The following is a 27,823-nucleotide window of genomic DNA, read 5'->3' as shown; positions in this document are numbered from 1 at the left end:
AGCCGCGCACGCGGCTGGCGCCCTGCCGCCCCGTTGGCCAGAGCGATATTGATTGGCAGCGCAGTTCCGCTTAGCGATTGGTGAACGCACCTCCGCGTCACCGCCCCACGGCGGCGCGTCGACAAGCGCCGGAGCACTTCCGCCGCCACCACGCCGCTCTCTCGCCGGCTTCCGGCCTTCCCGCGGCCTCCCATTGGCCGTCACGCGGCGACGCCCCGCCCCGCGAGCCTGATTGGCAGGGGCGGGGCGCGGCGGCGGGGCGGGCGGCGTCGGGCCGGGCGCGGTGGATGGACCTGTTCGGGGACCTGCCCGAGCCCGGCGGCTCGGCCCAGGGTGAGGGGGCGGGGGGAGCCCGGCAGGGGGCTGCGCGGCCGCTGCGGGCTGCGGGTGGCCGGCGGGGCCTTTTCTGGAGGCGGGAGGCCGGAGCGTTCGGCGGCGCGGCCTGGAGGCCGCCTCGTCGCGGGGCTGTGAGGGGTGGCTCTGGGGGTGCGGCCGCCGCCCCTCCGCGCCGGGGCCGCCGCTCGTGCCGAGCCTCTCCGGTGTCTTGCAGGGAAGGAGGCCCAGGGGCAGCTTCGGCTCTTCGACGACCTCCCGCCGGCCGGCAGCGCCGACACAGGTAAGGCCCCGCCGTGCCCCACTTCGTTCCGCGTCGGCGCGCCTCCGGGCTGCAGAGACCTCCGGAGGTTGAAATGCGGCCGCCTTTGGTTGTGCAACTCGTGCCCGTTCTGAGGGGCGTGCAGAGCTTTGTTCCCCTGCAACGACGAAGGTGCTCGCTTTTTGCCTTTCTGTTGTGCTCCAGGAAAAGGAAGCTCTTTGCTCTTCGATGATCTCCCGCCGGCCAGCAGCAGCGATGCAGGTAAGCGGCTCTGTTGGCTCTGCTGGCCCGGCCTTTCCAGCCTCTTCAGAACCGATCTGTTGGTAGGCAGGGCTCTGCATGCAGCCGGATGGTTGCCAGCTCCAGGATGGTTGAGGCTGTATTGTATGGGAATGGGAAAAGGTTCTGATGCCACGGCAGCTGTTTTTCATTGACAGCTTTAGTTTGTGACCGGTGTTCTGAAGTCCATAATGAATACACTGTGCTTCTTCAGAGTAACAATGTGTGCTTCCTTGCATTCGTTAACAAATGTTAATGAAAACCAAGCAAGACTCTGGTCTGGAATGTTAACTGTCTGAATATTCAACTGCAATAAAGGCCAGGAGCTAGGAAATGGTTTGTGGCCTGGGAAGAATCAGATGCCCTCTAGCCATACCTGGCTGTACTGTGGCTGAGGAAGGGCTGTATGATTCAAGGTGACCACATCTGTGCGTGCTAGGTTAGATAGTGATGTGAGCTACCTGTCACTTAATGCTGCGTGAGCTTGAGAGTGCTTCAGTGCAGGAGGACTTACTGCGGAAGTCCTGCAAATAAAACCAAGGTGGGAGTCCTCAGCTGCCTGCTTTTATTCTCTTTCAGCCTCCAGTACTCCTGAGCAGGTCTCAGCAGGGAGCCATGCAAAAGGGGAGAAGAGGAAGTCCCTGGAGGAGGAAGAGAAGAATGGCAGGGAAGAACTTGTGGAAAAGAAAGTTTGTAAAGGTTTTCAGACAGTTTGAAAACAAATGTACTCAATTTATACTTTTGACATTTTGCTGAGGAAGTCCAGACTAAAGCTGAGCCTTGGTTCTTCAGTCTGCTGGCATTTGCAACCTCTTGTGGGGAGCAGACTGTGGTGGAAGGAGTCCCTCAAACTCTCTGGCCCTCTGCCTCCCTTACATGGGCCTCCTTACCAGTCTGCTGAAGTGGCAGGAGCTGGGCAGTGTGAGTGCCTTGGCATCTGCAGAGTAAGGGGTTGTGCTGCCAGCAGGGGAACTGGGTGTGAAGCCTCTGGAAGGCTTGACCTACACCAGTTTCTTTTGCCAGATCCACAAATCTCTCTTGAGTGGCTGCTGAGAAAGCCAGAGAGAGAGAGGCTTATTTGTGTTGACATGTAATACAGTTGACTTCAGTGCAAGTTCCCATGTGTTATGTTCAGCTTTGGGAAACCAGATGTGTTCAGAGAAAAGGAAGTTACATATTCTGGAAACAGCGGAGTTGGCTTTCCTGCTCTCACCCATTCTTTAAAGCTGCGCTTTGTTTAATCTTCTGTTTCAGTTGTGCCATTCGTTCTCACCTCACCATCTGATAAGGGCCCTTTGTGATGCCCAGCAGTACTGTGTGTGTACAGCTGTCCCCCAAAACAGTGCAGGCTGCTTTTGCAGCTGCTGACTTCGTGTTACAAAACACACTGTGCTCAGCAGAAGGTGCCAGATAGGCTGTTGCAAAGCATGGGCCGTAACTTTGCTGTGTGTTTGTCAAAGCTGAAAAGTGACCATCGATGTGAGCTGAAGCAGTGAGGGAGTTTGATTGGCTGTGTGTCTGTTTGTCTCCTTTAGGGTCAGTGGGCATTCTTGGATTGAAGGGCTACGTGGCAGAGAGGAAAGGTGAAAGAGAAGACATGCAGGATGCACACGTCATCTTGAATGATATCACTGAGGAGTGCCAGCCTCTGCCCTCCCAAGTGTAAGTGAGCCCTGACTGCCAGAGCCAGGGGATAAAGCTGTGGAGGTGAAGAAGCTCCAGCTTGCCTCACCAAAGCCTGTGGTGTGTGGTGGTTTTTGCTTTAAGCAGCTGCTGCTCTTGCTTACAGGCTGCTTTGTGATGTGTATTTGGGGCTTGTGATTGGGAAATGGGGAGCTACCCATTAGCCCTGTTCCTGAGCATATCACAGAACTAGATTATATATAAATACCTTCCAGTGGTAGTGCAGTTAGTCACTGACCTCACAAGAACTGTGAGGGCCTGATAACTCTGGATATTGAGTTTCTGTTACCCTCACTGAAGCAGGGATGTTTCGAGACGCTGATTTTAATTAAAAGCAATCAGTTTTTGCCTTGGGATTATTGCAGAGTGTGAAATCCTTGTCTGTGGCAACAAGAGAGTGCTTGAAGAGGAGAGAACAAATGTTAGAACTCTGTCACCTGAAAAGCTTGATTATCTTGGGAAATAAAATATAGACATGCATATATATTTATGTTTAAAGGAGTGCTCTCAAGTGTTGTCCTGATGCTGTGTTGAGCTCCTGAACTCGTGTTCTAAGAGCTTTGCTTGATAAAGGATGCAAGCTCCCCGTCTATAGCACAGTTGCAGCAAACTTCAGCCATGCAAAGAACTGTAGGGTTGCTCAGACTGGTGTTTGTGTAGTGCTGTAGGGTTGCAGCCCCTGACAGGTGAAGTGTTTAGCTGCTTTTATGCCCAGTTGTAGCCTATAAACTACATTATACTTCTCATGTTCTGCAGAGAGGGCAGTTACAAGGAAGTATTGCTTGTAAACCATGAAAATCCTTGACTGCCTGAGCTTTGGAACTTGTTACCTCCGCTTGTGCCTCAGAGTGCAGCATTTCTAAGGCTGGCTGAGGTGGGGCAGGGTGTTATGGAACAAATGTATCCAGTCCTGCCTTCTAGCTAACAGCCCTTCTTGTTCCCTCCCAGCACACGTGTCTCATACTTTGCTGTTTTTGATGGCCATGGGGGAGTCCGAGCCTCAAAGTTTGCAGCACAGAATCTGCACCTCAACCTGATCAAGAAATTTCCAAAAGGTGAGAGAGAGGAGTGTGAGGGCTGTGGGATAAACAACCACCTTTTGTGCTGTGAAGCTGTGGCTGCTGCTTAAGGGGATGCATTTGTTGGTGTGCAGTTGTGCAGTTTCCATTCCTTATCCCAAATGGGCCTGTGTGCACAGAGACCATGCTGCCTCCTGGGGAAGGGAGTTGGAAGCCTTTTTTGGAATGAAAGTGCAAGCAGCCAATATTGAACCAGTAACCAAACCTGAGATGTTCTGTTGCCAAGCTTGGCAGTGCTGCTTTGTGAGAAAAGGAAAAGTAAAAAATATCCTCACTGCAGGGGAGGGGGTTTGTCATAACTTCTGTACACGTGTTATCAGGCAGACTGTAGTGGCGTGAGCCTGGGATGTTCCTCAGCTGCTGTGTGCAGGATCTGCCCAATGTGCTGCCATCTGTTCTGTGTGATGGGCTGGATATGTCTTAGCAGGAGCTTAGTTGCTGTTTTTCCTGGCAGGTGAGGTGGTCAGTGTGGAGAAAACTGTGAAGAGATGCCTTTTGGACACCTTCAAACATACAGATGAAGAGTTTTTAAAGCAGGCATCCAGTCAGTAAGTGTAAATGCTTCCTGTGAGGAAGCCTTGAGCCGTGTCTTGGTGAGACACCAAGTACAGCTGTGTGCCAGGCTGTGCCTGCCTGCTTGAGCTCAGTCACAGCATGTTCTAGTCTTACCCTGCAGCGAGCAGCCTGCCAGGACCCTTTGGGCTAAAATACCTGCTAATGGCAAAGAAAGGAGCCAAAACATCACCAAGAATCCACTCTGCACCTATCAGAGCATCCTGCTTGCCTTCTCTTTGAATATTTAACGTGTTGCTGAAGTGATGCATCCCATACTGTATGAGCTAGGAGCTCTGGCTGGGTTGTTTTTCTTTTCCAGCTCTAATTTTTAAAACAAAACTGATAAACACAGGTACTTTGTGGGCAAAATGCCAGCCTGTCTCCCTGCTGGGTTTTGGGTGTAAATGCTCCTGTCTTGTTCTGCCTCTGCTAGGCTGAAACACCTGCTGTGGTTTGTAAGTAGGGTACAAATTGGTAAGAAAATGATTGTATTTCAAACACAGGCCTTTACACTTCTTGTCTGCTTCTTAATGACACTTGTGGCACAGCTGGAGAGACTGCTGCATCTGAGATGCCCTGCAAATTTTAAGTAAATTAAAAATTGGCTGTTTCTTAAGGGACAATAGGAAGAAGTTTCCTGGAGTCTGTTACAACAGCATCACCCCTAAAGCAGTCTGTTTGGTCAGAAACGTGACAGAGCTACTGCAAAGAATTCCTGTGTAGCAGCAGCTGTGTTGATGGTGACATTTCATGGTGATGCACATTTTCAGCAGCACCTTCAAAATCAGGAAAAAATGACTGCAGTATGTCTAGAAATCAGTCTCTCAAACCTAACTTCAGTAAAGAATGATGTTCAAGCTGGGCTTCATTGTGGGAAAGATTCATGTGGCAGCTGTAACCTAAGAACCTCTTCTCAGCTTACCTAGAGCTCCAGGGATACAGTCTTAACTACAGCAAGTGAAATACCAGGGGTGTGACCAAGTAATTGGTGTTACTGCTGAGGTGAAGGTGGGACTGAAGTGGGCAGGAAGAGTATGGTGAGAAAAAGAAGGGAAGGAAAGGCAAAAGGATGGTAACTCAGTTGGAGCCCTGGCGATTCTGGTGTTTGGTTTTGGCTTTTTCCTTGGCTGCCTGCAGGTGTAATTTACTGCGGGCTTGCTGGCTGCTCAGTGTCACTGTGTGAGTCCCCAGGCACTGTCAGCAACTTCTCAACAGTTTTCCTCCTTGGTAATCTCTCTGTTGTTTCCTCAGAAAGCCTGCATGGAAGGATGGCTCCACAGCTACGTGTGTCCTGGCTGTTGACAATATTCTCTACATCGCCAACCTCGGCGACAGCCGGGTAAGCAGAACAGAGATGCCCACTGTTGGCATCTTGGTTCCTCTGCAAGCTTGCTAGCTCTGCAGGGTGCATTCTGTTGCCTGTATTATTTGCAGGCAAGTGCTGTGGGGAAATACTGCATTCTTTCTGTACTCTATGCCAGAGATCACAGTTACCTTTCAACATTTAAGCTAGCTTTTCTTTTTATATACGTAGAAAGCCTTGAGTGCAAACTTAAAGCCCTCTCAAGAAGTTCTTGCTAGAGTTTTGGTGTTTACTCACGAGGTTCTTTTGTCAGCACAGGCTATTCTGTGTCGTTACAATGAAGAGAGCCAGAAGCATGCAGCCTTAAGCCTCAGCAAGGAGCACAACCCCACCCAGTATGAGGAGCGTATGCGGATACAGAAGGCAGGGGGAAATGTCAGGTTAGTCCTGAAGGTGAAAAGTGAGCAAACCTAAATGCTGGCTCAACTTTGGATGTAGAGTTTCTGGAGCTTTGCACGCCTGCTAGTCAGAGCCTAGAGGTAATTTCACTGCCTATGAGTGATCCTTCAGATATCTGAGGAGTCAGTGGCCTTGTTCCATTGGCTGATGGGTGCTGGTTTCCCAGGACTTAAAATGGTGACAGTGTTGTGCTGCAAAGATAGGAACTTATCCGTGCCTGAAAGCCTGACAGCATAACATCAGCATAGACATGCTTAAAATTGAGCTGCAGAATTTGACTTGGCTGTTAAGCTGCACTTGCTGCATGCTGTGGCACTGAGCAGAGTTCACTTGCTACTTGCAGCACCAGCTCTCCCTCCTTATCTGGCACGAGGGAGAGTATTTGAGAGGGCACAGTGTCTGTCCTCATGGCTGTGCTTCTTGTTCCTCTAAGTGCTAGCAGCTGAACCAATGTGTGGGGCAAATTGTCCTGCATGGCAGAGCACAGGAGGGGCTGCCTGTTGCTGTTCTGGTCTTCTATTGAAACACAGTGTGCTAGATACTGTTCTTACACAAGCCTGTAAATTCGGTCCTCTGCCTCCAGGAGTTGTGGCATAACTCTTGCTTCCCTGGCTTGCTAGGCTGAGCAGGACTCGATTTAGGGCGCAGAGAGAGAAAACAGCCTTGAATTCTCCTGACTTGATTTCTTCCTTCCCCACTCCATTTGTGTGAAAGAGTGGGAAATGTGCGGAATAGGATAGAGGCTTGCAAGGCAAGGTTTGAACTTACTGGGGAAGTGAGTTTGGTTTTGTGCGAGGCAGCCGAATGGCCAGTGGAGAAGAGCAAGAGGTGTGTGCACAGAGGAGACTGGGCATTTTTTCTCCTTGCACAGGGATGGAAGAGTGCTGGGAGTGCTGGAGGTTTCCCGCTCCATTGGGGACGGCCAGTACAAGCGCTGTGGTGTGATCTCTGTGCCAGATATCAAACGCTGCCAGCTCACACACAATGACAGGTAAGTCGTGCCCGCTCACCAGGAGGCTGCTGTGTCCTGGCTCTCTGCTCAGCAGCAACGCCAAGCTGCTGCCAGAGCTGAGGCACTTGAGGCTAATCACCCAGAATCAAAGGGTGCTCTTGCTGCTGATGTCCCTCTGCTCCTGTTCCTTACCAGTGCAGTGGGGCAATGCTGCTGCCTCACTGCCAAGACACTGAAAGCTCCTCTTGGACCAGCCTCACTGTGGCGATAACGCACACAGGCCTCATCCTGCCCTTGTGCTCTAAGCTTGTGCACCTGTCTTCAAGCAGGTGGTTAAGGCTTGAATCCTTGGATCCCTGTGCTGCCCAGGCAGTGTTCCTAGAAGCTGTGGTGCCCAAATACACCATTGCATTCAGCTCTGATTTTTGAAGATTTGAGATAATTTTCCAGCAAATGATTGATGACGATAAATTCCATTCAGCCTTGAATGCTGTCAGAGGCAAGTGGGTGACCCCGTGCTCCTGCTTCTGGTGGGATTAAAATTCCATAGCAGGCAATCTACTGAAATATTTTAGGGGACATTCTGAGCATCGGGATCTGAAACTGCCTTCAAAGATGTGCATTGCTGTGGTGCAGGGGCTGTAGTTTTCTGTTTGGTGACTGTCTCTGGGGCTCCTGGTTCATGCAAACTCCTGTGCAGGAGAGGGAGTGGAGTGCGCAGCAAACTGATTCCTTCTCCCCATTGGGAGCTGAGAGATATATAGCTCTCCTCCCCTGGGGTTTTGCATCACTTGTGTTTACACCAGGAGCACAGCATTGTAAAGGGCTGCACTTAAGATACTAAGCTGTGTTGCTCTATTTCCTTGTACTTGGCTTCTTAGCAGGGCAGATGTGAACGAAAGGATATGGGAGCTGCTCCTAGAGAAATGGTGCAGCTTCCCAGCAAGGCATGGGGACAGATTATATGGTCTTGCTTAACTGTGTGTGTCAGTCAGCCTCCCAGGATGTCCTGATGTAGGTCTGACATGGCTCATCTAACTGCTAGCTTGTACTCTGAACTGCCTCAGCCCCCTGAGTGGTTGAAGCTGAGAAGCCTCCTGGTGCTTCTGGGGGGTGGGGGGGGGTTCAGATGAGCTTTTTTGCACTGTGTCTTTGGATTGAAACATGGATACTCATTCAAATTAAAAAAGGCAGAGGGACTTGGCTTTAGCTGGGGACTCAAAGCTTCATTCTCATAACCTGTCTAACTTCCAGATTCATCCTGATAGCGTGTGACGGCCTCTTTAAAGTCTTTACGCCAGAAGAAGCTGTGAACTTCATTGTGTCCTGCCTGGAGGTAAGGAGAAGTCATCTTGGGGGCTGGGTTTCTGATGCATTCATTTGTCAGTGCAGGAGCTGTGAAATCACATGTGACTTGCTCCCTCCAGACTAATTAGCTGAACAATGAGCAGGTGGTGCAGAAATGTACTTCTGCCAGAGGCTCCTGTCTTTTGATGCTTGTCCTTATTTAGTTTGCTTCCCTGTGCTCAGAAATAACCACGTGCCTGCACGGCTGTGCTTTGCTGGGCGCGAGCTGTGTTGTCTTTCTCCCATCCCAATAGGATAAGAACATCCAGAAAAGAGAAGGGAAGCAGGAAGCAGACGCGAGATACGAAGCTGCCTGTAACAGACTGGCCAACAAGGCGGTGCAGCGAGGGTCGGCGGACAACGTGACGGTCATGGTGGTTCGGATAGAGCACTGAGAGATGAGGAGCAGCAGCGAGGCCCCCATCTGATGTAAAGATGGGACGAGTCGGTGTGGGTCTGTGTGTGGTGGGGGGAGGGCCCTGCTGCGTGCTCCTCAGTGTAAATAAAGGTTTTTTTCTAATAGTTCTAGTTCACTTGGCTAGCAGTGTTTTCTAAGCAGTTACTACAGTGGATCAGCTTGTTGGGGGAGTTTTGTGTCCTGTTAACCCTCACCCCCTTGAATGTCCTGACAAACCAAATAAATCCATTTGGTAGAGGTGCTGGTGAGAGCAGGCATCTTTGTGCACAAACTGCCACCTGTTCAAATGCTGCAGCTTCGCTGTTTGTTTCCTCAAGCTTTATATGATGCCTAGGAAGAGCTCCAAGCACCAGGGGCTCAGTGGGAGCTCCTGGCTGGGCTCTGTGTTTGCTACCTTCTGGTGCTGGGAAGGAAATCTTTTGGATCTGGAGTGTGAAGTGCTCTAAATGGCCCTGGGAGAGCAGCAGAGGTCGTGCTCCCATGCAGGGTGTGCCTCACCAGCCCTATATGTGGCCCTGAGCGACACAGGGATCCCCCACCCCGACACACAGGCGGCCCACAGAGCTACTGGTTGTGTACATTTAATGAGTCAAACATCAGAATAGCACTCTGGAACAACTTGATCAAACAATACCAGCATCCCAAGAGCAGAGTGCTGGAGGCTGCATTGGCCTCTAAGAAAGGGGTGGCTTCATGCTCAACCCGACCTGGGGCTGTGGGCATCAGAGCTAGGAAAGGGCTGACAAAGTGCCAGCTGTGTCACCATTGTGGGATCATGTCCTTGGGGTGCTTGGTCGTGTGCATGCTGTGTTGCTGTGCACGAGGAAGCTGAAATGGAGCAGCTTCAGCACTGGGGAGGTTTGCCCTGCTTTCTCTGGCACTCCAGCTCCCAGAGCCGCAGGGAAAGGGGGCTGGTGGGAGGGAAGCAAGTTTGAAATAGCCCGAAAGCTTTGGGCTTTCAGAGGGTAAAAAAAGCTTTTTTTTTTTAAGGTGTTGGTGAGGTGTTGGTGGCTGTGGTAGGGTTAGGGGGATGGGGTGGCAGTGGGAGGTGAGGCGAGAGAGGGAACCCAAGCAGCTTCCTGTCTGGCTGGAGTTGATCCTGCCAGCACCTGGAACGCCGCCGTCAGCTCTGCTACCGCCCCTGGTCCCCTGGGAAAGCCTCAGTCCACTTGGAGGTATCCATGAAGATGGAGGAGGAGCTGTGGAAGAGCCAGAGGCAGGGCAGCGAGCCCTCCCGCACCCAGCGGTCCTTGGCGCAGTCGTACACCTCCATCTCCACCCGGTAATCCCCATCCATGCCCTTCCAGTGGCCGCCGGTGACGAAGAGCCGATCTCCCAGCGGCACCATCCCGCCGTTCTCATGCAGCGTGTGCAGGAGCTGCACCTGCACCAGGGGAAGGGCGAGTGCTGGGGTCCCGCTGCCCACCTGAGCTTTAGCTGCATCCGTGCTTTGGGCTCACACAGTGCGCTGTGGGGGTGGGGTGCGTGGGGGAACGTGCAGGGGCGTGGGAAAGCGAGGGTGATCTCTGCTTAAAGCCATAACTCCGTGCGGATGCTGTGCTCCTGGAGCATGCATTACCTTCTGCCAGATGTTGGCCTCTGGGTCGTAGACGTGGACCTTCTTGGTGTTGTCCCCGATGAGGTAGATGAGGCCGTGCAGGGTGGCGCAGCGCGGGGCCGACAGGTACTTGGGGATGAACGGGGACGTGATCACGCTCCATGCATCTGCAAGGGGCAGCCATCAGTGGGCGGGCAGGGAGCAGCCCCGGGTATTCAGGGGGGGTTAAAAGGAGATAGATCGGCACCCACGCTGCCCACCAAAGGCAGTGCTGCAGCCCAGGGCTTTGCTGTAGAGCGCCACTGGGGCTGGCAATGGGGTTTGGTGGGTGCTCACCTCGCACAGGGTTGTAGCACTGCAGGGTGAGCGCGTTGTACTTGACGGCGCAGGAGCCCACCAGGTACAGTTTGCCCAGGCAGCCGGCGGCGGCGAAGTTGCTGACATATTTGAGGGCCGGGCTGATGGCTGCCCAGCTCTGGTTGTAGGGGTCGTAGCGCTCCACCTCCACCACCTCCACCGTCGTCCCTGCAGGGCAGTAGCACGCTGCAGCCCTCTGTGCCGTGCCACAACCATCCCCCTGTTCCCCGGCATCCCCTTACCCCCAAGGACGTAGATCTCGCCGTTGAGGACGGCGCTGGTGTGGTTGGTCCGCGCCCGCAGCATGGAGGTGATGGCTGTCCAGACACCATCCTTGGGGCAGAAGCGCCAGGCCTGCGTTGTTGACCACGCGTCATTCCGGGACCCCCGGGAACCACCTACAGGAACAGGTCAGGACCCAAAGTCAGCTCAGATAGGGGTCCCCAGTCCCTGGGACGATGCTGACCCCCTGCCCGGCACCTACCAGTGACATAGACGTCATTGTTCAGTGCCACCAGAGAGAAGCCCCACTTGTTGTAGTCAGGGAAGTCAGGCAGAGCCATCCACCGCCCTGCAAGGCAGCAGAGCCACGCTGTCACCCTGTGTGTGGGCTGGGGACTTCCCACCTGCACCATCAGAGGTGGGGACAGCAGCTCAGGGTGACACCTTTCCACCAGCCCTATTTCATTCTTCCTTCACCCCGTGTCCCCACGGTGCCAGATGTTTTGGGAGCTGCTTTTCTCCATCTCATCCCATGTGGGAAGAGCTGGGGGTTGATGACCACACCGCAGTGGGCACTTACGCGTTTTGGGGTTGTAGAAGGCGAAGTTCCTGGGGGTGGCCGGCGTTTCCAGCCCCCCCTCCTCGTCCTCGCTCTCCTCCAGCACGCGCCCACCCACCACCACCAGCACCTCCTCCAGTTTCTGTGGTGGGGCTGCCTTTGGCGGCGTGGGGACAGTGCCGGTGGCACCGAGCATGGCACGGGAGCGGGCCACCAAGGCCTGGCTGGCGGCTGAGTCACGGACGAGGGGTTCGGCGGAGAGCAGGTTCTGCAGGTAGTGGTCGGGCAGCGAGACCAGGCGGGCCAGCTCCAGCAGCTCAGGCAGGAACTGGGCCCTCTGCCCCGGGTCGTAGCGCACCCAGCGCAGCACGGCTTCGGCCACGCTCTGCTCTTCCTGCACCTGCAGCTGCTCGTTGGAGAGGTAAATGGCCAACCTCTCCTTGGAGAGCTGGAGGAACTCCTCCTGCTGAGAAACAGCCTCAAAGTTCTCCTGCAAGAAGGACCAGGCCTTGGAGGACACCTCGGGGCAGCCGTGGCTCTCGCCAAACTCACAGATCCCCAGGCAGTTGGTGGCGTCCATCTGCTGCCGCAGGTAGCGGCTGCACACCTGCTGGATGGTGGGGAAGTGCAGCTGGCTGGAGGTGCGCATCAGCCCCTCCACGTTGCCCTGGTTGATGGTCACCTTCCCCGTGTAGGCGAAGTCCAGCAGCGTCTCCAGCGCGCCGGGGTCCACCTCCTTCAGCTCCACCCGCGCCGCGATGCTCTCAGCAAAGTCCCCGGAGAACATGGCGTGGAAGTAGTGGCTGCAGAGCGCCAGCACGCCGCGGTGGCAGGGGAACTCCCGTCCGCCCGCCAGCAGCGTCACGTCCGACAGCTTGGGGTGGGCGCGCAGCCGCTGCAGCCCCTCCAGCACGCCCTGCGCGTGCGACGGCAGGCAGAAGTCAAAGTCGTCCACGTTGCGCACCATGGTGCCGGGTTTGGTGGCTGGGGCGGCCGCAGGTCCCCGCTGTGGGAAGGAGCTGAGCGTGGCGAGGCTGTCCCTGCTGGGAGGTGGTAATGATGGGCTCTTCCTTGCATCGCCCGTGTGATGTACGGCACCAGCTGGGGCTGAGGAAGGGATTTCAGGATCCCCGCCGCCCCCCTGCCCTCACCGCCCGGCGGCTGCGCCTTCCCCACCCTGGGCCGTAGGGCTGAGCTGCCCTCCTGGAGCTGCTACGTATTTCTGAGGGGGTTTGCAGTGATCCAGGAGGTGGCTTTAGGACTGGGTCACATTCAGCTTGGATTGTTCACCCTGACACACCGAGGTGGTGCACATGGAGATGCCAACCCCCCCCCCCCCCCCCCCCTCCCCCCGTTACAGCTCAGCCTGAGCATCCCATATGTGGGGTGTGGATGTGTGGGTGCCCACAGGGAAGGGTCAAACTCATCCCCCCCACCCCCCCACACGCGGTGCTCAGCCCCCGGCCCTGCTGAGCCCCCACTCCTACCTGGGCTGTGCCCCGCTCAGAGCGCGCCGTGTCCCATGCAGCAGGGAGGGCAGTGGCAGGGCACGGGAGGGACACGCGGGGTGGTGGCGGGGGCTGAGCTGGGGGGGTATTTTTAGCCGGGGCGGGGACAGTGCTCTTAAAGGCACCGCTGGAGCAGAGCTGCCTGCTGCCACCATGGGCACCTAAGGGTGCAGAGGGGGAAATCACCCTCCCAGGTTACTGAGAGCACCGTGCTGCTGCGTGTGCCCAGGAGGGGCAAGAAAGACCCCTGTGCTATTCAAGCACATCGCTGCGACCCATTCCCCCGCCTGGGGCTAGCTGTTAAATATAGGCTCGTATCTCGGCCCCGAGGTGGAGCACAGCGGGTGGCAGCAGACACAGAGCAGCCGGCACCGAGCAGCCGGGTCTCCACGGCGCCGGGGCACTCAGCAGGGCGTCCTCCATCACTCCAAAATATCTCGAGGTTTTTTTTTGAGACGAAACTGAAACGCTTTTATTGAGGCCCTTTGAGAAGCACAGAGGGGGCGTCCACGGGTGTCATGAGGCGTCACTCCTCGAAGCTGAAGATCTCGGCCTCCTTCTCCTTCCAGAAGGCGAAGCTGCGGTCGATGCACCTGCAGATCTCCTCCTGGCTGCTGCGGCCACGGCGGGCTGCGCTCTGCGGGGGGCTGCCCCCCGCTCCCCCCGCTCTCCAGGCCGAGCCCTTGGCGGTGCCGAAGAAGCGCTCCTTGATGTCCTCGAAGCCGTCCCCCCAGCCCCGCCGGCCGGCCGCGATCTCGTCGGTGACGGCGCGGTGGAAGGCGCGCGCTGTGTCCCAGCCGTGCCGGCCCAGGTGGTCGAACACCTCGAAGCAGAGCAGGTGGCGGCCGCGGCGCTCCTCGGGGGGCAGCTCCCGCTCCAGGATGCGGAAGTAGCCCAGCATGAAGAGCTCCAGCGTCAGGCTGTCGTAGTCGGCCGGCGTCCCGTCGGCGCGCCGCACAAACTGCTCGGGGGACAGCGGGGAGCGGGGGCTGCCCGCAGCGGGGGGCAGCGGCGGCGGGGGGCAGGCGGCCACGTCCCTCCAGCTGCCCAGGAGCTGCTGGATGGCGCTGCACTGCCGCGACAGGCGGCCCCTCCTGCCCGCCTGCTCCTCGCCCGGAGCGCCCGCTCTCTCCCTCTGAGCCTGCAGCGCCCGGCACGCCGCAGCCCAAGCGTTGAGGCCTCCGGCCGAGCGCTTCCAATGGCTGAGGAAGAGCAGCACGATGCGCTCCTTGCGCAGGCCGGCTGACTCGGGCACCGGTGAGCCGCTGCCTTCCGACGGCGCTTCCTCGCAGCTGATCCCCGAGTCGCTGGCGGCCTCCACCACCGCTGCGGTCTCGCTCTCCCCGCCGCCGTGCCGCTCGAAGGCCCCGCGCAGGCTGCTCACGCTCACCCCGCACTGCCGGATCTCCCGCTGTGCCACGCTGCCCGACGGCGTCCGCGGGGCTGCAGGGAGCGGTGCGGGCGGCGGGGCAGGCACGGGGCTGCCACGAGCCCCCTCGGCCTTGGCCAACAGCGCTTCCAGGCTGCCTACCACACCGGCCAGGCGGCCGCACCAAAGCGGTAAGGGCTGCCCTGGGGCGGGAGGAGGGCTGTGAACGGTGATGCTGAGCAGCGGGGAGGGCAGCAAGGTGCGCAGCTCTTGCGCCAGGCGTTGCAGCTCGTCCTGGTAGGCCTCTCCACGGCGCCGCAGCCGCAGGCTCTCCACCGCCCTCTCCAGCTGTTGTAGGTCAGCCTCGGTCAGCAGCTCACCAAATGGGCCCAGCACGGCCTCGTGGGACGGTGAGAAACGCCAGGCGCCCGGCTCCTGCGGCAGGAAGCCATCAGGATGCAGAGACACGTGGGATCCAGCTGTGTCCCACCCACAGCCCGGCCCTACCTGATCACACACGGGCACCTCATCCGCCAGCCGTGCTCGCAGCCGCCGCACCATCACCTGCCGCTTCCACTCAGGGATGGCGCGGCCCCGCTCGTCATGCGTGGGCACCAAGGCGTCCACATCCAGAGGGTCCACTGCGGTGGTGCCGTGGGGGTCTTTCCAGGGTGCTGCCGGCTCCGCTGCCGTGCCCTGTGCAGCAGCACGGTTCCCCCGGGCCTGCCTGGTGCAAAGGGGAAGGGCAGGGACACGAGCACGGGATGGCGGAGCGGTGCGGTGACGTACCGGGTCCATGAAGGGCGCCGGGATCCTGCCCCGCTGTACGGGTCTGCGGAGCTTCAGCTCAGGCAGCGGTGGCTCGTTGGGCTGCATCACCCTCGTGTCTGGGACCTTGTGGGGACAGGGGTACGGGGACATGTTGCGGGATGGAAGAGGAGTCTGCATCCCCGCTCTGCTGGGAGAGACAGCAGAACCAGCACAGGCGTGAGGGCAGAGAAATGTGTTCAGACATTTATGCTAGGCAAAGCACTCACAGCTAGATGAGGAGAACCAGGAAAAGCTGTGAGCGCATCTGTTGACACAGCCCTGTGCTCCTGGTGTCTATCCACCCGCAGGGAGGACCTGCAGCTCCTGCAGCTCACACTGCAGCATGGCCCTGGCTGGGTGCTCTGCTCCTGGGCACAGCAGACACCCTCACTGGCAGCCCTGGGGAGTGCAGAGAAGGGGAGCTGGGCCTGGGGTAGCTGCGATGGTGTACAGCACTGCTGTGCCCAGGAGGGCTCTTTGCAGAGCAGCACAGCCCCACCCCAGCAGCAGCTCTGCATTTCTGCATGTCCAGGCTTTGCAACCCAGCCTGACCCTGCACATGGCTGAGGTGCAGGAGGCTGGGCAAGACCTTTCCTGGCTACCTTCTCACCTGCCCAGCAGTGGCCCCACTGCAGACACTTTCCTGATCCGCTTGGGCGGGTGCCAGCAGCAGTGTTCCCATGCCTGCCTCGGGCTGAACTGCAGGGACAGCAGCTGCCCCAGGGCACAGAGGGTCTGTGTGGGTGGACATCCTGGGGGACACCCACGATGCCCACAGAGACAGGGACCCCCCTACCCACAGCCACGTGGGGCTGTGCTCCCCTCCACCGCCAGCCCTTCTTTTTCCCCATCCCTTCTCCCAGCACTCACTCACCTCGGGGCTCGCTGCCACAGGCAGTGCTCACAGGGCTGCAGCAGGAGATGGGGCTCAGCGGTGCAGGCTCATCCCAGGGTGCCCGTCCAGCAGAGCGGGGTGCTTCTCACCTGCACGGAGCCGGGGAGAATGGGGGGCAGGGTGGCCCCCCAGGAACATGGAGCCGGGAGCACTGTGCTGCCCGCACCCCGTCCTGGGCAAAAAACAAGCAACTGGATCCCAGTGCTGCTGCTCACACCGCAGGTTGTTATCTCAAAGCCCTTGAAAAGAAGGAGCCTCATTAGTGAAGCAAATGTGCTGGCCGGCATCGGCCGCCGGCTCACCACCCGCCTTGCAGGAGCCAAAGATGCGGCCGATACAGCAGTGCTGGCACAGCCTTGATGGGCTTTAGGATCAATAGGATGATGTGGAGATGGAGGAGGGATGGAGCCCGGCACCCACCGTCCTGACGTATCCACTGCACCAACCTCCAGGTCAAGCGATGCACAATCCAAGGGCGGCTCAGGGCTGGATGTGAGTGCAGGCACCCTGTGCCCAACTGCACACACCTGTGGGGCAGTGGCAGGGAGGGGGTCCGACTGCAGGACCCGCATGGCTGCTCCCGACATTCAGCGCTGTTTTTGTTTCCTCACTCAACCTCCATCCATTATATATGGCCAGAATATATCAGTGGAGCTCGGTTACATGAGAGAAATTCAATCGAGGGGCTGGAAAAAAAATGAAGCAGCAGGAGATCAAAGCCTCTAAACGGTAACCACCTGGTGAGGATCCATTACAGAGCCGGCCTCCGGCCCCCCAGCAGGGCAGCGCTCCGAGGGCACCACTGCCACCAGCCCAGGCACAGCAGAGATGGAGCTGGGGAGCTCAGGGACCGAAGATGGACAGAAGCAAGCTTGAGCACCCTGCTGCCCACCTTGGTGCCCACCAGGACCCTCACAGTCACACAACCTTTGGCCAAGCCTTTGACCTTGGCTTGTAAGGAAGCTACGGGTGCAAACCAGACATGAATGGAAGCAGCCATTAGAAGGGCACTGCAACCCACAGGCCTTCCACAGAGCTCCCACTTAGAGTCCTTCAGATGGCAATAACAGGCACCCTGAATTTAGATCTGTCTGAAAAGACAAAATTCATCCATTGCATATACTAAATCACAGTCGTTGACTCAAGATAAGTCCCTTTCTCATCCTTACCCACCCTTACAACTATCTCCTGCACCGTGAGCTCTGGGGAGCCCCTTCTCTCACCTCCCAGTCCCCACTGTTTAAAGTTTCTTTTGTTGCTCAGTGACTCTTCACCTGTACTCTAACAGCATTCTGTACAGAAGCCAGAGGTCTGATTCTGGCCTCTGGGCCTGTATGTGAGAAACAGGATTCCTGCAGGACCTGACCCAACAGCCTTCAAAGTCCATGGGGGAGCAGGCCATAGAATCACAGAGTGGCTTAGGTTGGAAGGGACCTTGAAGACCATCCAGCTCTGCTCATTCTTGGTCCCTCTCCAGCTCTGTCACACAGGAAGAGGTGTGTGAATAGGTGAGCTGAGCTACATCAGGCAGGAGCTGGAGGTCTCACAGTTGACCTCTATAATGCAAACCCATTCCTAATCCTGCTGCTTCTGTGGCACAGTCAGACAATAAGCAGAAGCTTGAATCCATCGCCCTTTCTACCCCGGAAGCATACTGACAAACAAACACTGATCTCTTCCAACCTGAACGATTCCATGATTCTAAGTACCCAAAGGCTCCACCTGCAGCGCAGAAGGCCTCAAAGACCACTCAGCAATCACACCCAAAAACACAGCCGTAAAAATAAAAGCTTTTATTATTATTATTATTTTTTTATATATACCATTACAGGGACATCCGCTAACATTCTCACCAGCATGGGCAGCTCCGCACGGCCGGGGCTGAGCACGGGTACCTGGCTCCAGCCTTCACCATCCCACATCCCCGAGCCACTGCTGCTCCCGGGGCGCATTGCCCAGCTCCTCACCCTGGCCCTCCTGGCATCAGGGTGTCACCTTCTTGTAGGTGATGTGGAGGTGCTGCGTCATGGGCTGTGTAGTGGTCGCCATGGAGACTGTTTGTTCTAGCTTCCCATCGGAATTGAGACGGAATTTTCTGGTAATCTGAGAAAGGGGTAAGAAACGAAATATCTCATAAATCAAGCAAACTGCATTCCTCACTAAAAGTTGTCTGCTGGAGCCATGGCTGCTCTCGGTGAGGTGTTTTGTGGGACAGCCAAGCAGCAGACCTGTGCCTTACACTGCCTGGCACCATTACAGCCACCCCCTCCTACAGACAGGCCAACAACCAGCAGTGTCTCCCCCAGTCCTCCTTGCACTGCTCATACTGCACTAAACCTCCCTCCCCAGAACCTATCTGTGGTTACCCTGCAGGGCTACGAAGCCCAGGAGCTGTGCAAGCAGAAGCTCAAACCCTGATATCAGCGACTTCCAAGCTGCTCAGGCTGTGTTCAGATCTGGGCTTAGCACATGTTGTTAAGTCTGCTCTTAGGTGGCTATGTAATAAGGAAGAGAAGTGGGGCCATTGTAAATCTCAGCTCTTGGTTCAAAATAATACTTAAGAGTACTGCTCCATCTGCCCAGCTCTTAGGGACAGCAGGATGACCTGCAAGTATGATTAACTGGCAGTTAATTAAACCAGCTCCATTTAGAAATTTCTACAAGAAAGAAGAAAGTAAAGATCGTTAGGAGCACAGTGTGGTCGAAAAGCACCCCATGGATTCACAGAGCACTTCTCTAACTGCCTCACCATAAGGCTTTTGCCAAGTGGATATACTGAAGTGTACACATCCCTGCTCTGACCAGCTCCCTTTCATCTTAACAGCTAAAAAACCAACAGCCTTTCCAAAGTGCCACGTTCACATCACCACCAGGGTGATCCACCCAGCTGTGCCAGGGGAAGGCCAGCAGGAAGACACCAGGATCCCTGCTGCTCCAGGATTTCAGCTGGTCTTGAAGACATGGAAGGGAAAGGAGGCTTTCACAGACATGTTCATTTCCCATGAAGGTGACTCAAGGGCACATCCACAAGCTGCTGCCAGTCTGTGTGCTCTACACCAGCATCCTGCCCCATTAACACGTCTGTTTCTACAGATGCAACATGTGCCTAACACCAGCACTAACACATCCCCTCCTATTTCAGCAGCCCATGCTTGCCAAACACACAGCTGGTGCTCCTGCTCTCTTAAGACCACCTTGGCCTTATCAACCCACCCTCAGCTTGCCCTGGCTGCTTCCTGAAACAGGAAAAGATAAATTAAAGGTTGCTGAACAGCCTGGTTTGACCCGTTATCAGTAGCAATATCAGTGCATATGCAAATTGTTCTGATGTTATGACAGCAAAGGAGGAAATCCATGATGACTATCAGAACAGATACAGGGTGCTCTGTGTCCCACAGCTGCGGAAGGCAATCTTGGAAAGGACGTGTGATCAGTGTGGCAGAGATCTGTATCTGCAGAGTGGGCTGATCTGTGGCTGCCTCTGTAAAGAGAAGCCCTTTCCTGTGGGCTCAGTGCTGCTGTTTAGACAAGACTTTCCTATCTTCTTCCATAAGGACCTGCTGCTGCCACGGTGGAGACAGGGCTGTAGCTGGCTGCTTTGACTCAGCATGGCAGCTCTTATCTGTGATCCCTTTTCATCTTGTAAGCTATGAAACGGCTTCTGAAAACTCAGAGAGAAGATAAGCAAGGATGCTGTGCAATATTTCCAAGAGCACCTGAGGCAATCTGTAATGAAAGCATGTTAATCAACCTGCCCTCTCAAACAGACACCCCTGGGCTAACATGATGACTTGAATCGCTGACCGAGCGTGAACTCACCTGCTCTACATGGGGCTTCTTGGCAAAGGAGATCCTGGCTATGGAGTGAGAAGCTATAGACAGCTCTTGACCATTCACCTCCCCTTCCTCCACCTCCACAAGACCTAATGAGAAAGCAAAGTCATAAATACCAGGCAACAAAGGTTAATTAACAAAATGTCACAATTATTAGGCTACACAGACAAAGAACGTTTTTCCTTGACCTAGCACATATCAACAACTGCAAATCCATGCAACCTCAGAAACATAACGCTACTTGGAAGCCCCAGCCAGACTTACTCTCAGTGTGGGATGAGTATCACATTGCAACTGGCAATTTTCCATTCAGCACCTGCTCTGTGGTCTTAGATCCAAATTTAAGCATCAGCTGGGTTTGAAATTTCTTCACTTCCAACAGTGTAGATGTAGTTCTGTCTCTCATTTGGTCTCTGTGAGTGCACAATGAGGCACTACTTCCAAACAGTGGGAAATTCTCCTAGTTTAAGATCTCATGTGAAGAGTGGGAATGATGCAGCTCATCTGTACACGTTCCTCCCTTCTCTCTGCACAAAAAGACCTGGATGCCACAAAGGCAACAAGAATGCCACTGGCTCCTTGTAACAGCCCATCATTAAGGCTGAGACTGCAACTCCTGGCACGAATCAAAGGGTTCCTTTGTTTTCAAAATCTATGCCTGCAAATATCAGCATACTATTTTAGGAAAGGGTGCCCCCATCTCGTGCATGTGTGGTATTTGGATTTGTGGTCCTTTCCTGACTGAGACAGCCACAAAGCCTTGCTGGCTGGGCTAAGCCAGTCCCAGCAACGTGGTGCTCATCAACAGCAGGATGGAGGTGCTGAACCCACAGTGAAAATACATGAAAAGAAACTGCTAAAGAGGAAGAGTAATGAAAGGCACAGCAGGACAAGGGCCTCCCTCTTCCCCAGAGGCAGTACCTGTGTTCTGGGCGCTGATGAAGGCCACCTTATTAGTGTCAGGTTTGAGGCGGATGAATCCACATTCTCGGTGCATTGGTTTCCTGGTGTCCGGGTGGAAGGCATTGAATCTGAGGGGAGATCAGAACACCAAAGCTGCTGTACTGCTGCACTGCAAATACAGGCTTTGGCCTGGTTTCAGCTTAGAGGAAACCACATTGCATTTAACCACACAAGCCTGCCTGCAGTGTTATTTGTAGAGTACGAGGCTGAGCATCCTTCATGGTAAGAAAATGTGAGCATGTAATAAGAGGACAGCCCCTTCACACACCTAGGTCCCAAATAAGTGGAACCTGCTACATAAGTTCAGACTTCAGATTTGCTCTAAGAGCTAGCTCAGAAACTCCCTTGGGTTACAGTAAGACACAGCACTGATGCTGAAGGCGTATTCCATCTCAAAACCTTCCTTCTCTCAAATAAACATCTAGCCTTGCAATATCACTTTTATTAAGCTTTTAAATCTGGCAGTCTTTTTCTTCCTTGTACATTACTTGCCACAGGCACTAACACTGCACACTTATTTCTTCCCCACCTCAAAAAGAAGAGCAAAATAAATCAGCTCAGATGCCTATCTAGGCATCTTCAGGATGCCTTACAGCTGCATACTATGTCATCGATATCACAGCTGTTATTTATGTATTATTACACACGATCATAAATTACATTAGCACTCCTGAATCTACACAGGGGACTGAATTAAACAGCAACTTAAACACACTGATAGCTGCATAATGCAATGGTCTGCTCCACTGGTGTATTATGGCTCACATATTCCAGACTCATCTCTTTCTTTTCACATCATTTGTCTTTGCATTTCCATCTCCTCACCCTCTTGTGAGAAGGAGGCAGAGGCAAGCTGCTGCAGCAGGCTGCATCCATGCTGAGGGCTGTCGTGGCAGCCCAGCTGTGCTCTGCAGCCAGTGCAGCCTATGGAGCCGTGCATCATGCTGGGATCGTAGAGACTCCAAGTGGGAAGGAACTGAACTAAAGCAGTTCTCAGTGCCTGAACAATTACTTGCCACCATACAGTTAGGCTGCCTGCCCAGCATCCTGCTTGTTGAACATTTTATTTAATTTTCCTCCATTTTTTTTGAAGGTGAAGATCGAGGACCAGTTTTAAGCAGACAAACTCGGGAGCCACAGCACAGCTCCTTCATTCATATCCGTAAGTGGCAGCTTGAAAAGCAGAATGATAGCAGTTCTAGGATAACACCATTACCTGAGGATTCATTTCTAATTAAACAGCTACTGCTGGCAACAGGAACAGTGTCTTCTCTGGCCAGAGGGACTGCACATCTTCTGCCTAACACATGCACTGGAGCACACCACATGAATGTGGAAGGACGGCAGACCTTTCAAGGACAGGTGCTGAACCTGCTCAAACAACAGCGATGGCTGAGTCTAGGATGGGGCTGTTTGGGGTGCACATAACCCTAAGGACTGGCAGGCCACACGAAATGCACACTCTGCCACTGTCACAGTGACCCTGCATAGGTGCACATCAACAACAGAGGTGTGAACTCACTTCTGAAAAGCCCTGTGGTACTTCTAGGCTGGTGAATCTTCACAGTCTGCAAGCAAGCAGCTCTGGGCACATCACAACAGCACACCCATTTATCAGCAGTTTTAAAGGGAAACAAACAAATCAGGCCACCCAGCCACATGTCATTACACCGTCTTGTTTGGTAAATGAAAACTTGTTTACTTGGAACTGGAATAGAAATATGAACAAATCTCCCTGCAGCCACACCTGCTGTGATCCAAATGTTGCTGCCAACGCAGCCAAGCCTCCAGACTTACGAGAAGTTGAGCATAGGCTGTCCCACGTGAGAGATGTGCACTTCTTCCAGGTACTGGAATGGCTTCATGGTGGGGAAGGTGCCGTCGCCTGGCGGGTCTGAGAGCCAGGTGCCCAGCATCCAGGAGAGGGGCTCCATCACAGGGTTCAGCTGTGGGGTCTCTGTGGAAAGAATGAGGGTGGAAGATTGGTGGGTCTGCTCTGCAGCTTGGGTGGAGGGAGAACAATAAACACCTCGGAGATGCATCAGGAATGCTTTTTTTCCAGCTCCACAAGGCAGGAGACAGGGCATACAGCACAGCCGTGGCAAGCAGGTCTGCTTTCAGGGCTGCCCTTGCCTTACGTATAGTGAAGGGAAAGGTCCCTGCCACCTCCAGGCTGGGACTGAGCAGCCTGTGATCCCAGGATAAAGAAGGATGCACGATATCAGTGACACATCTCCAGAGCTCTGCCCTGATTTTTCTCAAGCACTGAGTCACCAGTGCTCCTGTTTGGTTTGGAGACCAGGGAAATGAGTCCTCACTACAGAGGAAAATCAGGCTGTATGCATATTCAGGATCAAAGTTCACTTGTCTTATTTTTTAAGAGCTTAATGAGTTGTGTGAAAGGAGGCAGGGAAAACTCAGAAATCACTCTGTTCAGGTGTTGGATGAAGGCTAAGTGTAAAACACTGAAAGACCAGGAAGCAGGCAAGTTAAACCATAAAGCAGAGGAAAAAACTACCTCCAGTCCTTGCATTTATTGAGAAGCAGCCACAGCCTGCTTCACAAAATGGAGAGACTCCTGTTTTAATGAATCATTTTAGAAGAGTTTTGATAAGCAGCAGCTTTTTATCTCAGGGGGTGTAAGCTGGAATAATAAAACAGGGAGCAAATGAGACAGGCATCTGAAAGTCATGCTAACAACAACGTAGACAGTTCCTAAGATGTAAGCAGGGAAAGTGATCTGGCACCCACGTGATCTCAGGAAAGACCTCTACAAATAGAGATGAGGGGGCCCACTGAAAAATCTGGGTTAGTTATGTGCTGCAGACGAGTAAGACTGAAGCAGTGGGAGCAGGGCCTCCTCCCACTCGTTGCTGACTGGCAGGTACTGGCAGGCTGAGGCTTCCCCACCGTGTGATATCATCCAGGAATAAGCTACCTGTCTGGCTGCTCTCAAAGGAGAAATGTTGCCCCAAAAAGGCAACGCTGTGGGTAAAAAGCTGTTTGCTCAGTCCGAGCCTGAAGTTCTCTGCAAAGAAACCAGCACAGGAAAACACAAGATCTGACTGTGAAATAAGGTGTTGAAAGCCTACAGCATCAGGGCAGCTCTCTGCAAAGAGCACAGAGACCCCATGGGTCTGGGCAGGCAGCACTGTTGACCAAATGGGTCACTGCAGCCTGCAAATGTCCAACAGTACTTCAGGGCATTTCCTTTCTACCTGTACTGTCAGCAGCCCAACTGACAGCATGTTATTTTCCCGTGCAGTGCAGTGATTATTGATCACCAAAGGTCAAAATTACTGCTGCAAGAAAGTGTACTTCTAAACCATTTCTTTGCAATCACTTTCCCCTTTCAGTGTGAGCGTGGGCCATTTGAGAGCACAGAGAGCATCACTGCTGTGTCCAGCCAGCATCTGCCATCCACTTGTTACCTGCAGACAGACATTACTTAATTTCTGAGCTTGCTGCAGGCCTAGAAACCCCAGGCAGTGAAGAGAGAAGCTTGGGGAAGGCTGGCAGCCTGCAGCTGGGCTGCTGCTGCCCTCTCCTGGGCCAGGAGCTGGCAGCAGAGCTGAACACCAGGACTTTCCCATCACCAGAGTGCTCGGTAACAGGGCCCTTCAGTTTCTCTTGCTTACCTTGCAGCAGCTCAGGAGACTGCATCCAAGTAACAGATGGAAGAAACAGCTTTAGCAGAAACTCAGTTATAAAAAGACACTGCACACTGCTGCTTCTTACCCTTGGCATCGGTCTCTGGCTGGTGGACTTGGTCCTTTTATCATCTCTTGCAGCCCCTGTGCCAGGGACTGAGCTGAAAGGGGGGGGGAAAGCAATAGCAGGGAGGCAGCAAGAGAAAGTGAACTCATACTAGAGGCAGAGGCACTCTGCTCTACCAGGTTATACTCTTTCATGAAGCATCCATAAGACCTCTGCTCCTCTGTGAAACCCAACTGAAGGCTGCCACCACATCCAAAAGCTGTGGTCACAGCTTAGGAGACAAAAACAAAGTCCTGCAAGCAACGTGATCACCTAATTATCATTTCCCCAGGAGGCTGCTCAGGCCACACTTCATCTCTGACTGCTGTGCCCGGGTGCCCACAGCACTGTCTCAGCTTCTGGCCTTGCCCCATCCCTCTGAACTCATGGATCCTTCCCCTTTGCAGGGGTGTTAAAAGTCAAATCCCTCCCTGCATGGGAACAAAGTCAGCCTGCTGCCCACACTCTGCAGCAAGGAACGACGCAGTCTCCTGCCATGAGATAACAGGACCATGCAATGCCCCGGCCATGGCTACATGGGCTTCAGTCACTGTGATCCCTGGCACACAAAGCTATGCTGGCACAAAGCCCTGCAGTTTTATCAGCAGTGTGAGCAGCCAGTTGGCTGCCAGTGACACAGCCACCCTACCTCACCCAGGCTGGGGAGGGCTTGCTGCACGAAACATAAGGAAAAAGAAAAGAAGATCTCATGCAGCACCTTCCATCCTCAACGTGCAGGGTGTGCAGCCAGCAGCCTCCTGCAGTCCTTCCTTCGGCTGAGTCACTCACTGGATTTGAATCAGCAGCAGCAACATGCTGCTAATTAAGAGCAGCCTCGTTCTCTGCGCTTTTTGCATGTTTAATTACAGAAGGAGGCTTTATCCCCCGCTGTCCCTCCCCAGCACTGCACCCCCTTACATTTTGCTGATGCTCTCCCCCAGCAAGAGCAAAGCACTGTGTATGCAGCTCTGCTCTGGGGGGGTGATTACATTCACAAATACTCATCTTATGCCCTGTATTAGTAATTAATTTCATAACCAAGCCCCCACGTGTTACTGCCTTCTTCTAACCTCTATGGTGAAACATTCCAGTGTCTGCAGCCACCACCAGACTTCTGCAGCACAAGGCACACAGAAAACACTTTTTTAAATGACACACGATTATGAGAAACCCAAACAGCCTAAGGAAAGCTTACCTCTGTGTGTCTTACTGCTTTCAAGTTTTCCTTAGTTAGCATTTTCCTTGCTTCCTAGTCACAAGCTATTGTATTTGTGCTTCTTTCGGTGTGAGTCATTGCCTACTGACTTCAGAAATAAATGCTTAACACACACATGCTGTACAGCTAATGAAAAAAATAGAGAAGAAAACAAACCGCTCCGCTGAAAAAGGCCACAGGAAGAGCAGCAAAGCAACATGTCTTTTTTTCCCCTTCCAAGCTCCTTTCTCTCCATGGGGACAGCAAAAGGGCCCTCTCCTGATCAACTCAGTCCTGAAAACACAATTCCTAGAATGAAATGTCTACCTCAATCAGCTGCAGGCTGGAAAGCCTCACCCAGCCTCTCTCACGTTGCCTTCTGACACAGATTCAGCCTCACTCTTAACCTATGTGCACACATTCTTGCTTCTTATCTCCCACTTTGCTTGCTTTATCTCCCTCCCCGTGTGTAACAACCACTTTATAGACCAGCCTTCTGTCCTGGCCATTCCCATCCATTTCTCCTGGTAACCGAGGCAGAAAAGTTGCAATCAGCACTTCCCATTCTAGACTGAACTTACTTTTCTTATTCTCACACACCCCAAATCTCTTCCTACTGATGCTGAGGAATTAGCTTTGCTGCAATGAACAAAACCCACTGCCATCTTGGTGGAAAATGCTACAGCTGTAGAGGCATCAGGACTCCAGCTGTGCATGAAAACAGATGTTTAATGTTTAAGTACTTCCCCAAAGCTCCCCAACTACACTTCATTCACACAGAGGAAGTATTAGAAGCAACTGTACTGCTGTGAAGTTTTGTACACATACTGGAAAACAAATCTAAACTGGAAGAAAATATTTCCTGTGGATTTTTAGCAAGATTCTTATTTTCCACATGCACCCATTTTGCAAACTCTTCTGCCTTTAACATGACCTTCATGAAGGGAGACACAGAGTTTGGAACAGGCTCCACAGCAGCTCAGAACTCTGTGTTTTCAAAGCTCTGCCTCTCTGTTAAACACATACACTTGAATCACATTGAATCCTACCTGCATCTGCTCCACTGCTGGCCATGGCGGGCTGAGTTATTTTCCTATCTCTTGGTCTAGCTCTCTAATCACCTTTGCTCACCAGATCGTGTTTTGCACTTGGTTGATAAGATGGCTATAAAGGAAGTGATCTCAACGTGAGGTAAGAAGGCCATCCCAGTGCCTGCTGGGAGATGTAGTTTCAAAAAGAGATCAAACTCCACAGCGGAAGGAGACATGATCTTGTGAAAGCAATGTCTCCTTCCTGGCTCTGGGAATGGATGCAGCTGGCAGAGCTGAGAAGAGCTGGGTAGATGGCAGGGGCGCCTAGCAGGAGCACTGCACAGAGCAGCCTCCCTTGGCCCTGCACTCCATGTTCTCACCAGGTCTGTAGTTCTTTGCTTGCTCTGTCTCTCCCTAATTTCTCTTCACACATCCTCTTGATTTTTGGAGCACCTGACCTTGCTCTGCCTGGTGCACTGTGCCTAGCCACGCTCTGTTGAGTATTTCTCAGCCATTCGTCCACAGGCATCAGAGGTGGCCCATGAAGCAGAAGAAAACATTTTCCTATCAAAAAAGCAAGCAAAGTCAGAGTTAAGCACAGGAGACATCCGTAGAAAAGCTGTGCAGGAAACAGCCCTGGGCTTTCCCCAGAACCACTCAGCAGATCCCCTGCTATGAAAAGCTGGAGAATGCCACACTCGTGCACCACGATGGCTTGGGCACGCTGTGAGCAAAACTCAGCCACGCTGAGGCCCCGATCCCCAAACACAGTTGGCAGGGGCTGCGTGCAGCACTCTGCAGAACTCTGCCCTTCCAGCTAGCTTGGTGTGCTGCTTGGGCACGGCCAGTAGCTGTGTCCCTGTGCCTTTGGGCTGCCCTACCATACCGTGCATGTGGTGCCCTGTTCTCCAGTCTTCCAGACCAAGAGTGGCCGCCCAGCCTCATACCCACGTAGCTTGAAGCTGTAAGCCATCTGAGAGTGCTGGGGGACACCAGAAAGCCTTCAAAACCTCAACAGATCCACAGACCAGACTCTGTGAAAAGTGCAGGTGGGCTCGGAGCGCAGCTTGGGCCAGCAGCTGGATGCCAGGCAGCA

At 53.9% G+C, this 27,823-nt stretch overlaps 4 protein-coding genes across 13 annotated transcripts in view; 1 reads left to right on the top strand and 3 right to left on the bottom strand.

Annotated features, from left to right (window-relative positions):
• Positions 1 to 239: 239 nt before the first annotated feature.
• On the top strand, positions 240 to 8,907 carry ILKAP (ILK associated serine/threonine phosphatase). 2 transcript variants are annotated; one of them, XM_052685485.1, is made up of 12 exons: positions 240 to 333; positions 551 to 616; positions 800 to 856; positions 1,454 to 1,573; positions 2,410 to 2,536; positions 3,506 to 3,612; positions 4,091 to 4,184; positions 5,443 to 5,530; positions 5,813 to 5,934; positions 6,825 to 6,944; positions 8,160 to 8,241; positions 8,507 to 8,907. In XM_052685485.1, exons 1-12 carry the CDS (start codon positions 288 to 290, stop codon positions 8,645 to 8,647), a joined length of 1,170 nt encoding a protein of 389 aa, XP_052541445.1. In that variant the 5' UTR covers positions 240 to 287; the 3' UTR covers positions 8,648 to 8,907. The 2 variants fall into 2 exon arrangements, with proteins under 2 accessions (XP_052541445.1, XP_052541446.1); XM_052685486.1 differs by lacking the exon at positions 800 to 856.
• Positions 8,908 to 9,235: 328 nt separating this feature from the next.
• On the bottom strand, positions 9,236 to 12,964 carry KLHL30 (kelch like family member 30). 3 transcript variants are annotated; one of them, XM_052685482.1, is made up of 7 exons: positions 12,854 to 12,964; positions 11,388 to 12,409; positions 11,070 to 11,156; positions 10,828 to 10,983; positions 10,565 to 10,753; positions 10,250 to 10,395; positions 9,236 to 10,054 (listed from the first exon to the last, which is right to left on the bottom strand). In XM_052685482.1, exons 2-7 carry the CDS (start codon positions 12,331 to 12,333, stop codon positions 9,803 to 9,805), a joined length of 1,776 nt encoding a protein of 591 aa, XP_052541442.1. In that variant the 5' UTR covers positions 12,334 to 12,409; positions 12,854 to 12,964; the 3' UTR covers positions 9,236 to 9,802. The 3 variants fall into 3 exon arrangements, with proteins under 3 accessions (XP_052541442.1, XP_052541443.1, XP_052541441.1); XM_052685483.1 differs by having other exon boundaries at positions 11,388 to 12,372; positions 12,854 to 12,931; XM_052685481.1 differs by having other exon boundaries at positions 11,388 to 12,473; positions 12,854 to 12,913.
• Positions 12,965 to 13,344: 380 nt separating this feature from the next.
• Positions 13,345 to 17,626, bottom strand: ESPNL (espin like). Of its 5 annotated transcripts, none has more exons than XM_052685193.1 (4): positions 15,928 to 17,626; positions 15,281 to 15,767; positions 14,751 to 15,137; positions 13,345 to 14,678 (listed from the first exon to the last, which is right to left on the bottom strand). In XM_052685193.1, the coding sequence occupies exons 2-4, from the start codon at positions 15,569 to 15,571 to the stop codon at positions 13,401 to 13,403; spliced, it is 1,956 nt and encodes a 651-aa protein (XP_052541153.1). In that variant the 5' UTR covers positions 15,572 to 15,767; positions 15,928 to 17,626; the 3' UTR covers positions 13,345 to 13,400. The 5 variants fall into 5 exon arrangements, with proteins under 5 accessions (XP_052541153.1, XP_052541154.1, XP_052541152.1 ...); XM_052685194.1 differs by having other exon boundaries at positions 13,345 to 14,939; positions 15,033 to 15,137; XM_052685192.1 differs by having other exon boundaries at positions 13,345 to 15,137.
• Positions 17,627 to 17,726: 100 nt separating this feature from the next.
• Positions 17,727 to 27,823, bottom strand: part of THAP4 (THAP domain containing 4) — a 14,445-nt gene continuing 4,348 nt past the window's right edge. For 2 of the 3 annotated variants that reach the window (XM_052685189.1, XM_052685190.1), the window contains exons 3-6: positions 22,543 to 22,702; positions 20,704 to 20,813; positions 19,768 to 19,871; positions 17,727 to 18,051 (exon numbers count right to left, since the gene is read on the bottom strand). In XM_052685189.1, coding sequence (XP_052541149.1) covers positions 17,932 to 18,051; positions 19,768 to 19,871; positions 20,704 to 20,813; positions 22,543 to 22,702 — 494 coding nt within the window. In that variant the 3' untranslated portion in view covers positions 17,727 to 17,931. Of the gene's footprint in view, positions 18,052 to 19,767; positions 19,872 to 20,703; positions 20,814 to 22,542; positions 22,703 to 26,745; positions 26,982 to 27,823 lie in introns of those variants that run through there. The other variant, XM_052685191.1, reaches the window with a different exon arrangement.

This window comes from Tympanuchus pallidicinctus, unplaced genomic scaffold (assembly GCF_026119805.1).
Source record: "Tympanuchus pallidicinctus isolate F22 unplaced genomic scaffold, pur_lepc_1.0 scaffold22, whole genome shotgun sequence".
Taxonomy (NCBI): Eukaryota; Metazoa; Chordata; class Aves; order Galliformes; family Phasianidae; genus Tympanuchus; species Tympanuchus pallidicinctus.
This window is presented reverse-complemented; position numbering and strand designations above follow the sequence as displayed.